Source organism: Dromiciops gliroides, chromosome 5 (assembly GCF_019393635.1).
Source record: "Dromiciops gliroides isolate mDroGli1 chromosome 5, mDroGli1.pri, whole genome shotgun sequence".
In the NCBI taxonomy this organism is placed as follows: Eukaryota; Metazoa; Chordata; class Mammalia; order Microbiotheria; family Microbiotheriidae; genus Dromiciops; species Dromiciops gliroides.
The window spans coordinates 38,420,970-38,437,071 of record NC_057865.1 but is presented as its reverse complement, the minus strand read 5'-3'; the positions used below and the strand labels follow the sequence as shown (position 1 = coordinate 38,437,071).

General features: G+C 40.0%; 1 protein-coding gene across 1 annotated transcript in view; it reads right to left on the bottom strand.

The window, feature by feature from the left end:
- LOC122728689 (collagen alpha-4(VI) chain-like) overlaps positions 1-16,102 on the bottom strand; it is a 105,896-nt gene that overhangs the window by 38,172 nt on the left and 51,622 nt on the right. The window contains 6 exon segments of the mRNA XM_043967491.1: positions 2,575-2,640; positions 8,732-8,767; positions 8,883-8,936; positions 13,251-13,271; positions 13,273-13,317; positions 15,840-15,902. Of these exon segments, the coding sequence (XP_043823426.1) occupies positions 2,575-2,640; positions 8,732-8,767; positions 8,883-8,936; positions 13,251-13,271; positions 13,273-13,317; positions 15,840-15,902 (285 nt within the window).

Genomic DNA, 16,102 nt, shown 5'->3' with positions numbered 1-16,102 from the left:
ACACTAACTAGCTGTGTAACCCTGGGTAAGTCACTTAACCCTTGTTGCCCCCCCCCCAAAAGAGTTAATTGAAGTCAGCTGGCTAATCTGATAATGGAATATTGGTAGGGGCTCAAGAGCTACAGAGCTAAAAGGGTTACCCCCAAGGACCCTGAAAGTAGTAGCATATGCCTCTCTGGGGATCCAGCCTTCTAGCAAGGTACAAGAGTTGGGGAAGTAAGGGGAGGGGGGCCTATACTGTCATCAGTGGTGGTAAGTACAATTAACTCAAAGATATGCAGCAAGAAATGAGAGCAAGAAGGAGAAAAGGAAGTTATAGGTCTGAATGATACTTAGATAAGTTCCTGCAGGTACCATCATTTTCCTGGTTTAATAAACGCTTTACTGGATTGGCTTCAAAGTATATACACAGGGGCAGCTAGGTAGCACAGTGGATAAAGCACCAGCCCTGGATTCAAGAGGACCTGGGTTCAAATCTGGCCTCAGACACTTGACACTAGCTGTGTGACCCTGGGCAAGTCACTTAACCCTCATTGCCCTCCCCCCCCCCAAAAAAGAAAAATTCAATCTAATTTTTCTTAAATGATGAGGGAGGAAAGCTATCTCACCCGAAGAAATACCACACTTCTACTTAAATGTCAAGGACAAAGGAGGAGAAGCTGTATTTGCAAAAGAACAAGACACCATGTTCACAATGTCAACAAAATGAAGGTCCGTTTGTGCTGCCCAGAAAATGTACTACAGTTAAAGTCACTCATTTTCTCGCTAACCTTCTTTTCCTTATTGATTTTCGATGCTTTATTTTTCCAAGGAGCTGCTATGAACCCCTTTCTTGTCTCAGCATCATTGATTTTGGCAAGGAGGCTGCTGGGTGAAATATTGAAAATTTGAGCTGCATGGCTACATCCCAACAGGGAAGTTACAATTAAGGGGAGGCTTTATTGATTTCTCCTTGAATCATCATCAAAAGCATAGTTACCACCCTCCAAAAAAAACCTGTAATACAGAAAGGTAGGTATAGGGAGGAGTTAGGGAGGAGAGGGTGTTACAAAGTTAAACACATGCCACCAAGTTTTTCCCTTCTTTTTTTTTTTAAAAGATCATTCCAACTTCATTTCCAAGTATCTGCCTCCCTCTTCCTCTTCTTCCCTCTCCAGAGAGCCATCCCTTGTAACAAAGAATAAGGAAAAAGAGGGGTGTCCAATTTAGCAAAACTAACCAAAATATATGACTATTTTCTAAAACCTCTAGTTTCTTCACTCTTGAGTTAGGGCATTCTTTCCTATAATAAAATAAACATGATCTCCAACCAAATATTCTGTAGTTCACACATGCTGACACATTTTTCTTGCTGATAATCATTTGGTCTGAAAGTTTCAATAAATGATCTCAAAGGATCATAGGAGTCTAAATTGAGAAGAACTTCAGGGAACATTTAGTGACAGAGGGTTTTTAACTTTTTCAGTGTCCCTTTGGTGTAGTCTAGTGAAGTCTCTGACCCCTTCTCTGAATAATGTTTTTAAATGAATTAGAAATTACAAAGAAAGCCAATTAAATTGAAACATGATTATCAAATTAAAAAAAACAAGTTTACAGGCCCCTCTATCCTCCCCAGGTTAACAATCCCTGAAGTAGTCCAATATCCTCATTTTACAGGGGGAAGAAATTAAGGTAAAAAGATTTGCCCAAAATCACATAGATTCAGAGTAGAAGGACCCTGGGATTACAGAATTTTTAAATCTAGAGACTGATCTAATTCATTGATGAACTTTACTTACAGGATTTTTTTCCTTTTCTTTTTCAAGTACTTGTAATCAAATTCACATTCAAGATATTTGGTATTTTTAAAAGAGATGTGCAATTAAAAGCATTCATTCAGAGCTTCCTCAATTTCCAATTTAGGTTCAAAGGGAGACAGTATGGGATAATCAAAAGAGAGCTGGGCTTTTAGTTGGAGGAGAAAGAGAGATGACTTTCGATCCCATAGCCATGACCTCTCACAGCCTCAGTTCTCACGTTTGTAAAATGAAGACAATAGTCACCTGCCTCACAGGGTTGCTATGAAGCTCAGATAAGATGATACAGGTAAAGAAAGTTATTTGTAAACCCTAAATCCCTATGGAAATGCTAGCTAAACTACCTGAAAAGTTACACGATTCAGCTTTCCCTAGTCATCTATACAATGCCAAACAACTTTCTTGCCTCATTTTCTCCCAGTGAATTTCTGGGAAATCTTTCATGTGAGATAGATATAGATATATTGTTGTTCAGTCTTCCCATCGTGTCTGACTCTTCATGACCCTGTGGATGCTCGTTGACTTGACTTGCTAGACACAGTTTCCGTAAATTCCAAGAAGAGAGGCTGGATAATATGCTGCCCCCCCCCTTTCCCAGGAGGGACCAATGGAAATGATTCCCAAAGCCATTTTTATTTAGATTTTAAAGTTTAGGAAAGAATGACCTGGTGCCTCCCAAAGTGAATTTTCAAAGAATAGTAGAATAGAGCAAAAATAAAAATAAAGCAAAACCAAAAAACCTTACCGCTGAAGGTAAAATTGCATAAGTTGGACCAACCTCTAAGCCTGGATATCCAGGAACTCCACTGAGGTAACCATGCATACCAGTTTCTCCAAGCACACCCTGCCAAGATGAACAGAAAACAAAAACAGATGTCAGGGGGCTAAAAACAGGAGCAAGATACATCTCTTTAGTGAAGTGTTACATTCAGCTTTTTTAAGTTTTAAAAGTATAGGGGGCAGCTAGGTGGCGCAGTGGATAAAGTGCCGGCCCTAGATTCAGGAAGACCTAAGTTCAAATCTGACCTCAGACACTTGACACTCACTAGCTGTGTGACCCTGGGCAAGTCACTTAACCCTCATTGCCCCACAAAAAAAAAAAAATATATATATATATATATGGCCAGCATATCATAATCAACCCTGGGTTGGTAGTCCCAACTATTCTTCTTCTTAATGGATACCATGCTCTTTCATCTAACTAGTCTAAAAATTCATATATCCCATGCGATGCAAGATACTGCATGATCTATAGAAGTGGTCAGTCTCATGGATGATGTTCTCCAAGTAAACAAGTGAGTTTCCCTGGGTTTTTTATTAGTCCAATGGGACCATGGCTTCCACACAATCTCTCCCTCCTACACAGCTTTCTTGGACTTCAGAAAAAGAATGATAAAGACATCTGGTGGGGGTCATTCTTTGCTGAAAAGGCTAAAATTCAAAGGGTTGGAGAAAGTAGAAACGGGGAGAAGGAGGAGAGGAAGAATAGGGACTTTCCATCTGGTGTTCTGAAGAAACACTAGGCTAGGTTCTTTCTATTCCCCTGTATCTTTCCTTCAGGAAGGAAAAAGGAAAATCTCCGTAGATAATACATCATTGTCATTGAGTCATATGTAAACTATGTAGTCAATGGTCTTAGAAATCTGCGACTTTCATTTGGGCTCAACTTTGGCTAATTTTCAAGGGCAGCCATGAGAATGAGATTTTACCTAGTAGGTTCTTTAAAAAAATAATAAATAATAGCTAATTTTTTTCTTTCAATCTTAATAATATTTTATTTTTTCCAGTTACACGTAAAGATAGTTTTCAACATTCATTTTTATAAGATTTTGAGTTCCAGGGGACAGCTAGATGGCACAGGGGATAGAGTACTGGTCCTAGAGTCAGAAGGACCTGAGTTCAAATCCAGTCTCAGACACCTGACCCTTACTAGCTGTGTGACCCTGGACAAGTTACTTAACCCCAATTGCCTCACTAAAAAAAAATAATAATAATAAAATAAATAAATAAAATATTTTTAGTTCCAAATTTTTCTCCCTTCCTCCCTTTTCTTCCCCTTGCCAAGACAGAAAGCAATCTGATATATGTTATATGTGTACAATCACATTAAACATGTTTCCACATTAGTCATGTTATGAAAGAAGAATCAGAACAAAATGGAAAACCTCAAGAAAGGAAAAAAACAAAAAAGTGAAAAACACTATGATTCAATCTGCATTCAGATTCCACAGTTTTTTTTTCTGGATGTGGAGAGCATTTTCTATCATGACTCTTTTGGAATTTTCTTGGATCATTGTATTTCTGAGAAGAGCTAAGTCTATCACAGCTGATCATCACACAATGTTGCTGTTACTGTGTACAAGTTGTTCTCCTGGTTCTGCTCACTTCACTCAGCATCAGTCCACTTAATCTTTCAAGTTTCTCTGAAATCTGTCTGCTCATCATTTCTTATAGCACAATCGTATTCCATTACATCATATACCACAACTTGCTCACCATTTCCCAATTGATGGGCATCCCCTCAATTTCCAATTCTTTGCCACACTAAAGGGAGCTGCTATAACTAGTTTTGTACATGTGGGTCCCTTTTCTCTTTTATATTATCTTTTGGAATAAAAACCCTAGTCGTGGTATTTCTGGGGTCAAAGAGTATGCACAGTCCCATAACCCTTTGGGTATAGTTCCGAATCAATAGCTAACTTTTGTTAGTACTTTAAGTTTGCAGGGCATTTTACAAGGTCCTCTATTTTCCCATCCTCATAAGAAACCAATCATTTAGTGCTATTATTATCTGCATTTTATAGATGACGTAACTGAGGCTGAGAGAAATCAAGTGATTTGCCCCAATGTCACATAAACACGTAAGTGCTCATGGTAAAGTTTGAATTCAGGTCTTCCTGATTCCAAATTCAAGCATTTTATCCACTGCACCCCTTAGCTGCTCTCAACATGGGACACCTAATGTGACCTCAGTGGCACTCTCTTAACCAAAACTACAACAGGAAAAAACACTGTATTTTGCTATATACCATACATGCAATTTATATTAAAATGTCAATGTCTGTCATCTCTAGGATTCCAATGGAACTGTAATAACCCAAAATATGGCTCCACAGCAAAAGAGAGAACCCTAGGTTCCCCCAACATCTGTCTAGTGGGTATCCTGTTAAAGAGAACACTGCATTCTAAGAAACTAGCAGAGGAAAAAACCTTTTAATTATTCAGAGCACTCAGTTTTTCCAAAGCTAAGTCCAGTAAGCTCTCGATCTGTTCCTTCTTCTGCTCTGTTGGTGAAAAAAAAAAAAAAAAGCTGAATATTGTTTGATGAAGAACTGTGAATGACTTAATTTTTTCAGAAATACAATGATCCAAGATAATCCCAAAAGATTAATGATGAAACATACTATCTACTCCAAAGAAAGAAGTGATATTGACTGAACACAGCATTTTTTACTTTTATTCAAGTTTTTTGTATAAAATGACTAATATGGTAATGTTTTACATAATTGCATATGTATAGCCCATATCTGATTGCTTGCTGCCTCCAGGAGGGGGAGGGAAGGGAGGCAAGGAAGGATAAAATTTGGAACTCAAAGCTATAAATAAAATTGGTTATTATTGGGGCAGCTAGGTGGTGCAGTAGATAAAGCACCAGCCCTGGAGTCAGGAGGACCTGAGTTCAACTTCGGCCTCAGACACTTGACACTTACTAGCTGTGTGACCAGGGCAAGTCACTTAACCCCAATTGCCTCGCAAAAAAAAAACTGGTTATTATTTTTAAAAAGAAAAATAAGCTGAGATGAGATTTGAAGATGGGGGAGGGAGGTCCACCCTTTACTTGTCAAAATAACATAAAGACATGAGCAATGAGCTAGGTATCTATGACTTGTTTTCAAAAGCACCTAACTTTTTGATGAGAGGAAACAAGTCTCTTAAAAATTACAAAGCATATTGGTTTCTTGAAAGTTTGGCTTTCTCTTAAGATCCATGGACAGCTTATTATTTCCACTTTATTCCTTTCCTTTGTATCCAAGAAGACCACTACCTAAGTACCACCATGCTTGCCATCTGTGCTCAGAGGTAAGAGTCCAACCTCAGACTACCCACCCCGCCATGAAGACTCCAGAATGTTAGGAGAACACTTGGCCAGACTGAAAATTACAGCTTCAACATTCAAATAAATGCCAAGGGGAATCAATCACGCATTTGACCAAGAATCTATTTAGTATTTACTACGTGCCAAGCACACTTCTAAGTGCTAAAGATACAAAGAAAAAGCAAGAACAACTCTGGGCTTCAAGCACTTTATATTCTATCAAGGGAGATGGCATACACATATATGCATATATACAAAGTGTTCCTAAAGTCTTATTTTAGTTTTAATTTTTAATGTTTTTTTGTTTTGGTTTTTGGTTTTTTTGGTGTGAGGTAGTTGGGGTTAAGTGACTTGCCCAGGGTCACACAGCTAGTATTAAGTGTCTGAGGTCAGATTTGAATTCGGGTCCTCTGACTCCAGAGCCAGTGCTCTATCACTGTACCACCTAGCTGCCCCCTTTTTTAAAAATGTTTTTTTGTTTTTGTTTTTGTAGTTTTAATTTTTTAATAACTTCAGAAATGTAAATGCTACAAACTTTTAAAAATATAGTTTGAAAGTTTATTTAAATTTCTCCTATACTTGTTTAGTTTTGTAAATTCTGAATAATAGGGTTTTCATTTTAATTTTAACAAGATGGAGCCCCTTGTTACCAAGCTTCCGGTTGACATTTTCTCACCCCTCAGAGTGGAGGAGGTCCTCTCTCTTGGCCTCCTCAGTCACCTGATCTATCGCTATAGAATTTTTTATGACGTCAAAAATGTCATGTATACACCAAATTCTCATTCTTTGGATGATCTCAAGGCTAGGATATCAAATGTAATTACTTTCAGTCTCTGAGTAGCAGCTGGTTAAAGTTTTTATTTTTAAAAAATCCACAGGATGGCGGTTATGTTGTATTTTAATCAGAAACATAAAATAATCCCATGAGGATATTGTACTGTAGAAATACACACTAGAAACACATTCCATTTTCTACCAACTACACTGGTATCCAAACCCTAGGTCTCTTGGCTTCTCATGAAACACTCTCTCTTCCCATAATGAAGGCTACTAGTCATTCAGAATTGCAATCACTGGACACCTAAATAGATGGAGATGTCTATATTGCTCTTAAGAGTGCTGAGAATGCTGATATCCCTTTGTGAGGGATGACGCTGGGACCCAACATGCCACTGACTCTCAGCGTGGGGAGCACTAATGGGCTGAATCAGTCTCTCCTTTCCCCCAGGACTTACTCTCTCCACATTCCCAAAACTGTAGAGTTTCCCTGAAGACCGGAGATCCCCCCTTCCTTGCCCAACAATTTGGAACCAGACAAGCCCCACTGATATGGGTAGTAAATTCACACTGACTCACAGCTAATACCACCTCACACTCTTCATTCTTTCCTTCACGTGTTCCCCAGCCTCTGCACTCAGAGCATACTCAGTCCAATCCACCCCAAACCCCCTGGGAGCAGCTTTCCAACGTGTCTGCCCCACTGGTTTACCAGCATTAGGAGGAACTTCTTGAAATTCTCTTCTAGCCCAGGAAGTCATTGATTACTAGAAGTAAGGAGGATTTCTTTCCCTTCAGTGTATAACTGTCACCTCTTCAAGTCAATGCCATAGATTCATTGAATCAACAAGTTATTGGGGATCTCAGAGTTCGACCTAATCCAATCCTACATAATTCATGAAGTCCATGTAAAAATTCCCTCCTTGTAGCCATCCAGGCCCTACTAGAAAACCCTGATTGGACAGAGAACTCTTTATCTCTTGTAACAGCCTCCTCTATTTTTAGACAGTTTCTAATAGTTTGGAAAATTTTCCCTTCTGTGGAATCTCCCTGTAACACTCACCCATTACTCCAGTTCTAGCCAGTTCCTAAACTCACCTAATCATACTCATTCATCAAGAGTCCAAGAGGCATGAGGGTAGGGGACAGCTAGGTGGCGCGTGGCTAAAGCACTGGCTTGGATTCAGGAGGACCTGAGTTCATATCCACCCTCAGACACTTGAACTACTTACTAGCTGTGTGACCCCTGGGCAAATCACTTACCCCTTATTGTCCTTCCAAAAAAGAGACATGAGGGTATAGAGAAGAGAGAGCTGACCTTGGAATCAAGAGGACAGGACCTGAGTCCTACCTCTGATACACACTGTTGGTGGGATCCTAGACAAGTCATTTAACCTCTTGGCAGTCTAGGAAAGAGTGCCCTACCTGTGTGGTAGGAGTTCGCTCCTCTAGAAATTCTCTATACCAATGAAACCAGAGGTCTCAAATCTGTCTCTATTTAAGAGCTAGGAGCCCAAGAGTCCCTAATTCAAAGGCATTCAGTTTCTTTTAAAAGGCAGCTGGTGGTGCCATAGTGCATAGAGTGCTGGACAAGGAGTCTGAAAGAACTGAGTTCAAATCTGTTCAGACACTAGCCATGCAACCTTTGTCTGCCTCAGTTTCCCTAACTATAAAATGAGGATAATCATACACCTATCTTCCAGGGTTGTTGTGAGAACAGATTAGATGTTATTTGTAAAGCACTTAGCACAGTACATGGAGATAGTAGAGTTTAATAACATGAAAAAGTCTAGACAATTTCACAAATAAAAAACTCTAGACATAGTAGGAGCTTAATAAATGAAAAACTCTAGAAAACACCTTCATAAATGAAAAACTCTAGAAAAAAGTAACACTATAGACTTCCCCACGTCTCCAGAAAATTTCCCCCATGAACAAGCCCCAAACTTCCCAATGGTCTTGATGAAACTAAAAAAACAGGAGACACCACTTCAACTGGCCTAGAGTCAAATGATCACAAATATCTCTGGGCAAAAAGTAGCCTCATCTGGAAAGCACCAACCTTCGGACCAGGTGAACCTTGTCTACCTCTTGGCCCCTAAGGAAGAATAAAAAGGAACAATTTCAGTCATTTAGAGGAATGACAGGAAGACAAGAGAATGAAGAAAACATGAGTCCCCAAGGAAAGGGTGTCAAGCACAGGTTATACTTACATTAGAGCCTCTGTCTCCAGGCATGCCTCCCTCACCACGCACCCCAGGTTTTCCCTGAAAAATAAGAGGAGTTTGCATTTATTCATACTTTCTCATTGGCTCTTTCCAACCAAATAGCAGGCAAAGGCAGCATTTCAAAATTCCAGACTGCTCAGGACATCCTACAGGCAGAGGACCATGGTACCTGGAGTCCAAAGTCGGACCCTAGACATAGGATGGGATCTGGAGTCCAAGGACACAGGTGAAAATAGTGGCTTTGTCCCCTGGCTGCCTCTGTGACCTTGGGCAACTCCCTGGAAGTCTCTGGTCCTCAGTCATTGAACTGATCAATGGCTTCTCCACACCCAGTCTAACTGTAAATCTAGGGACTTAGGATCTTTCCCTAAAGGCTCAGTTCCATTAAAGGCTTTATAGAAACTAATTGCACTGAGCACTAGAGTCACATACCCTTTCCATCAATCATGTTCAGAAGCTGAGACCTCTCTGGTTCCCAGATTCTAAATCTGTAAAATGAAGAAATTGAGCTTGAAGGGAGGTGTAGGAGGAGAGCAGGGCAAGGTGGCAAGAATTCTGGTATCAGAATCTGAAATACCTGGGCTCAAATCCCACTTGTAATGCTTATTAGCCATATGCCTATAGGCTGTTAACCTCCAATATCTCATTTGATCCTCACAACAACCTGGGGGTGGGGGGAGGTGTTATTATCCCCATTTTACAGCTGAGGAAACTGAGGCAGAGATGAAACGACTTGCCTAAGGGTCACACAGCTAAAAGTCTTAGGCTGGATTTGAACTTGGGTCTTCCCAACTCCAGGCTGAGTGCTCTATCTACTATACCACCAGCTGCCTCTAAAGGTTCGACTCATGCATCACCTCCAATGAAAAACCTTTCCTAAGCTCCCTAATTGCTGGCACTCACTTTCTTCTCAAATTGTATTGTATTAACTTTTCTGTTTACATGTTATGCCCCCTCCACCCCCCACAGTCCAACATAAAATGGAAGCCCCCTGAGAGCAAACAAGATTTCATTTTTTGTTTTTCTCTCCCCTGGACAATGCCTAGCATAGAGTAGACGAGTTCTTGTTGCTTGTTGAATTGAACTGAATAGAACTGAATCTGTAATTCCCAGCTCAGGGGGTAAAATGACCTAATGCATGTAAGGTACTTTACAAGCCCTAAAATTCTGTAGAAATATGAGCTGTTGTTATCCTTGTTATTATTATTATTGATCTTCTTCAAGGTCTCTTCTGCCTCTGACATTCTATGGTTCTGATACTGGTCTTTACCTTCTACATACATTATGCTGGTGTAGCCCACTCCCCCACATGGGAATGGCAAACGGCTCCGAGTGTTCCCCTGGTCCATGTAGCTCAAAGGGTCCTCTGCAAACACTGATTCATCCATAACAAGTGTTGTTGATAATGATGATAATGGATTGATGGAGGAGGTAACACAAGGTTTCAACAAGGGGGTCTCAGCCTATGCTCTTGAGGGTACAAATGGGAATCCAAGGTTATCCTGAAGAGAAAGTACCCATCACTGAGGAGTTCCCAGGGTGAGGTGAGAGCCACACCAGAACCTGTGTTTGTTCGCTTCTAGTCAAGCTGTGTGTTGGATGACATTTGAGAAAAATTGACTGGGCTGAAGAAGGCTGTGAATTATGGTGATGACCTGGAAGAACACTGCTGCCTCCCCCTTCAGGCAAAATGAAAAATGGGAGTTCTAGGAGGAAGACTGAGGTCATGAGGCAGCTTCTACAAAAAGAGAAGCTTCCAACATTCATTAAGCTGGAAAATTGCCGCTGACCAGCTGTGGCCTTAAGAAAGGCTTTAATGCTCAGTCTGACTTCAATGTGGATCAGTTGGAGGGGGAGGGAAGGCTGCCATGTTTGTATTTAGTTGATAAAGGAAGCTCCGGTTAAGAACCATCCTCTGACCATGCAGATGGGCACGTGCCCTGAGATGTACGGTCTTATAAGAGGCAATAGAGCATGATGGTTAGAGCTCTGCACTTGGAGTCCAGAGGACATGGGCTCCTGAGTGACCCACCTGTCAGAGCCTCAGTTTCCTTATATGTAAAATAGAGGAGATTCAATGACCTCTAAGTACCCTCTCTGCTCTAATAATGATAATAATGTGATGGGTAAGATCCTATCACAGTTGCCTGGGAGCACAGAGAAGTTAAGTGAGTTGTCCAGGATCACACAGTCAATATGAGGCAGCATTTGAACTTTGATTATTCAGGGTCAGACATATAGTTTCCACGGACATGGGGAGATTTATATTGTTCTTTTTCCCCCAAATAATTTAATTTAAATGGAAAAAACTTAGTCCTTTGGAATGAGAGCCATTCCGTTCCAATTTCTTGAATGGGGATAGGGATTAGACTTCTGGCTCCATTGGTATAGAGAGCTCCCAGGTGAGGAAACTCCCTCCACCAAGGCAGGTCAGAATCTCCTTTACAATTTATTAGAGTCCAAAGGAGTTGCCTAGAGCCCTGAGAAGCTATGGGATTTGCTCAGAATCACACAGTCAGTAAGTGTCAAAGGCAGGACTTGAACACCAATTCAATTCAGTTATTTTAAAAAGAAGGCTTGTATTTAGTGCCTCCTTGTGGGCTAGTAATGTGCCAACATTATAGTACCCACTAAACCAATATGATGAATGACTGGGCAGCCAGGTGGCCCAGTGGATAGAGCACTGACCCTGAAGTTCAGAGGACCTGAGTTTAAATCTCAACTCAGACACTTACTAGCTGTGTGACCCAGGGCAAGTCACTTAACCTCAATTGCCTGAAACATCTGGGTCCATCTCCAGTTGTCCTGATACATATCCAGTCCACTGGACCCATATGGCTCTGGAGGAGAGAGTGAGGTTGGTGACCTTGCATAGCCTTCCCTCGCTTAAATACAATTCAGAGCAATTCATGACATCACCCTGATGTCATGGTCCTCTTCAAGAATGAAGGATAACAACAATGATAAAGGATTGTGACTGTTCCTCATAGCCTTACCAACAAAATATCTATTATTTCTAGTTACCATTTACTGGGAGACCTTGAGCATCACTTTCTTCATTCATAAACCGGGCAAAGGATCACCATGATCCCTAGGTTTTAAGAATGAGGAGTTGAATGCAACTGAAAAATGACTGAACAAGAATATATACAACTGTCTCTTTAATAAATTGCAATCATCATTTAAATTCTGGCACCTTAGTACTAGGCTTACAGAGAACTAAGAGTAATTATTTCAAAATAGTAGCTATTGACAAGTTAGCATACTTTTATTTTTTCCATGAAGCAATGAGTTGCTATTTCCCTGCCCTTTAAAATTATGAGTACATAGCCTATATCAGCAGCAAAAGAAGATCTTAGAAAGAAGGGAAAAAAATTTGAAAGTGTTCTGACATAGAAGGGAAAGCAAACCTTTCTATCGCATGAGGGATCTTTTGTTTAAGTACAATTCCCCTAAGTTATAGAATTTCAGAAGAGGGAAGAAGCTCATTTCTAGCCCAGACTTCTCATTTTACAGGTGCAGAAGCTAAAGCCTGGGGAGATGGAATGACTTGGCCACAGAGACACTTAGCGGTGGGGCCAGAATGAGAGGCCAAGGCTCCTGACTCTGGGCCCAGCATCTTCTGCACTATATCACAGTGTCTCAACAGAAGGAAAATAACAATAATATAAACTAGCATTATATATAGTTCTTTTAGGTTTGGAAAGCATTTTACATTTATTCTCTCATCCCCATTTTCTCTCTAGTTTTCCATTACTTCTGTTCTATGTCTGAGGCCATGACACCTTACCTGGCTCAACAGAGAGGGAAATTAGCAATCTTTGCCCCTGGCTAAAGTAACACAAAACATACCTGGATCAAGGGCCTGAAACATACCTCAAACACTACTGTGGGGACAGCTAGGTGGTGCAGTGGATAGAACACTGGCCCTGGAATCAGGAGAACCTGAGTTCAAATCCGGCCCTCAGACACTTAACACTTACTAGCTGTGTGACCCTGGGCAAGTCACTTGACCCAATTGTCTTACCAAAAAAAAACCCAACACTACTGTGGAAGCCATGAGAAGTAGACTGCTTCACACTGGGCAAGAGATGCCTTAAGGCTCATCAACCAGCATGCTAGATACTATTTTAATGAGTTATTCTTGCTAACTCAATGCTATGCTTAATTGGTATTATACCACTGCAGGACTTAAAATACTGTTGGACCCCTTAAATTTTGACACCCTGGGATAAGTACTGGTTGTCCCTGCCCTAGTTATGGGTCTGATATAAGAATACCTTCTCTTCTCTATTCATGGTGACAGAATTCTCTGTGTCCCAATGCCCCATAGATACCATAAACAGACTTTACCTGGCGACCTTGTTTTCCTTTTTTCTCCCTGAGGACCATAAACATTACTATCGGTGCCAGGTTCTCCCTAAGAAAACAAAACTTTGGTTACTACAGGTGAAGGAACAGAAGCATTGAATCAATGTGTGAGCATTCATTAACCCAAACCAAAGTGAACCAAAGTTATCAGGCTTGAGAGGGCACAGAACAAGGGAGGTGAATTCTTTTTTTTTTTCCTTTCCATATAAGGTATTTTATTTTTTCTGTTACATGTAAAGATAGTTCTTAACTTTTGTTTATACAAGCTTTACAATTTCAGATTTTTCTCCCTCCCTTCCCTCCCTCCCCCCTCCCTAGACAGCAGGTAATCTGATATAGGTTTATATCTATTATCTATTATCATATCCATATACATATAGATAGATATATATACACACATATATATATACACACATAATAACATTAATCCTATTTCTGCTTAATCCTGTTACAAGAGAAAAAATCAGAGCAGTGATGCAAAACCTCAAATAGAAAAAAAAAAAAAAACAACAGCACCCAAAACCAAAAGAAATAGTATGGTTCAATCAGCATCTATACTCACAGTTTTTTTTTTCTTGGATTTGGAGATCCTCTTCTATCATGAGTTCCCTGGAACTCTCTGTACCATTGCATTGGTGAGAAGAATATAGTCCATCACAGTAGGTCAACACTCAATGTTGAGGATACTGTGTACAATGTTCTTCTAGGTTCTGCTCATCTCACTCATCATCAGCTCACGTAAGACCCTCCAGGTTTTCTCTGAACTCTTCCTGCTCATCATTTCTTACCAGCACCAATAGTATTCCATTGTATTCATATACCACAACTTGTCCAGCCATTCCCCAATTGATGGGCACCCCCTCAACTTCCAATTCCTTGCTACCACGTAAAGAGCAGCTATAAATATTTTTGTACATGTTGGGTCCCTTTCCCCCCTTCCATGATTTCTTTGGGCAAAAGACCTAAAAGTGGAATTGCTGGGTCAAAGGGTATGCACAGCTCCATTGCCCTTTGGGCACTAATTCCAAATTGCTCTCCAGAATGGTTGGATCAGCTCACAGCTCCACCAACAATGCATTAGTGTTCCAATTTTCCCACAGCCTCTCCAACATTTATTATCTTCCTTTTTTGTCATTTTAGCCATCTGATAGGTGTCAGGTGTACCTCAGAGTTGTTTTAATTTGCATCTCTCTAATCATAGAGATTTAGAGCATTTTTTCATATGGGAATAGATTAGCTTGGTTTCTCATCAGAAAACCGCCTGTTCATATCCTTTGACCATTTCTCAATTGGGGAATGACTTGGATTCTTATAAATTTGATTTAATTCCCTATATATTTTTAGAGATGAGGCCTTTATCAGAAGTACTGGTCTCAAAAATTGTTTCCCAGCTTTCTGCCTCCCTTCTAATTTGGATGCATTGCTTCTGTTTTGTACAAAATTTTTTAAATTTAATATAATCAAAATCATCCATTTTGCATTTTATAATATACTCTATCTCTTGTTTGGTCAAAAACTGTTTTCCTTTCCAAAGATCTGATAGGTACACTATTCCTTTCTCTCCTAATTACCTATGGTATCACCTCTTATGTCTAAATCATGTATCCATTTTGACCTATTTTAGTATAAGGTGTAAGATGTTGGTCTATGCCTAATTTCTGCCATACTATCTTCCAGTTTTCCCAGCAGTTTTTGTCAAATACTGAGTTCCTATCCCAGAAGCTGGAGTCTTATGGGTTTATCAAACACCACATTACTAGTATCATTTACTACTGCATTTCCTGAGCCTAGCCTATTCCATTGATCTACCACTCTATTTTTTAGCCAGTACCAGATAGTTTTGATGACTGCCGCTTTATAGTAAAACTCCAGGTTTGGTACCGCTAACCCACCTTCCTGTGAGTTTTTTTTCATTATTTCCCTGGATATTCTTGATTTTTTGTTTTTCCAGATGAATTTTGTTATTATTATTTCTAGCTGTATAAAATAATTTTAGGTAGTCTGATTGGTATGGCACTGAATAAGTAAATTAATTTAGGCAGTATTGTCATTTTTACTATATTAGCTCTGCCTATCCATGAGCAATTGATATCTTTCCAATTATTTAGATCTGATTTGATTTGTGTGAAGAGTATTTTGGTAGTTGTGTTCATAGAGTTCCTGGGTTTTGTCTTGTCAAGTAGACTCCCAAGTATTTTATATTATCTACCATTACTTTAAATGGAATTTCCTCTTTCTATTTCTTGCTGCTGGACTTTGTTGGTCATGTATAGAAATGCTGATGATTTATGTGGATTTATTTTATATCCTGCTACTTTGCTAAAGTTGTTAATTGTTTCAAGTAATTTTTGAGTTGATTCTCTAGGAAGGGGAGGTGAATTCTGAAGAAGTAGATTTCATTTCCCTATAGAGCCTTGATTATTATCCAAAGATGAATTTCACTTTCAAGGTCAGCTTTTGATGCAGAGTCTATAGAAAGCTCAGTAACTGCTAACATGCTCGGATCCCTGCCCCTGGACAACAGAAAGGTCCTGGAATCAGAATTATGGAAATGAGCTAGCAATCACTTACGGGGTCTCCTCCCAGACCAGGACCTCCAGGTTCACCAGATTCTCCTGGGGGGCCCCTCAAGCCCTTGAAACACAAAGAGAGAATAATAAATCAGGCTTTCAAAAAAAGAAATCAGGCCATTCACTTTTATATGGTCTCCCCCTTTAACAAGTGGTTACGCAGATGGCAAATGGGAATTAAAGAAAAAAGGAAGCCCAGCCCTGATGTGTTTAGAATATACACTGGCACCAAAGTGAGAGGAAAATAGTTCCAAGCCCAAGGAG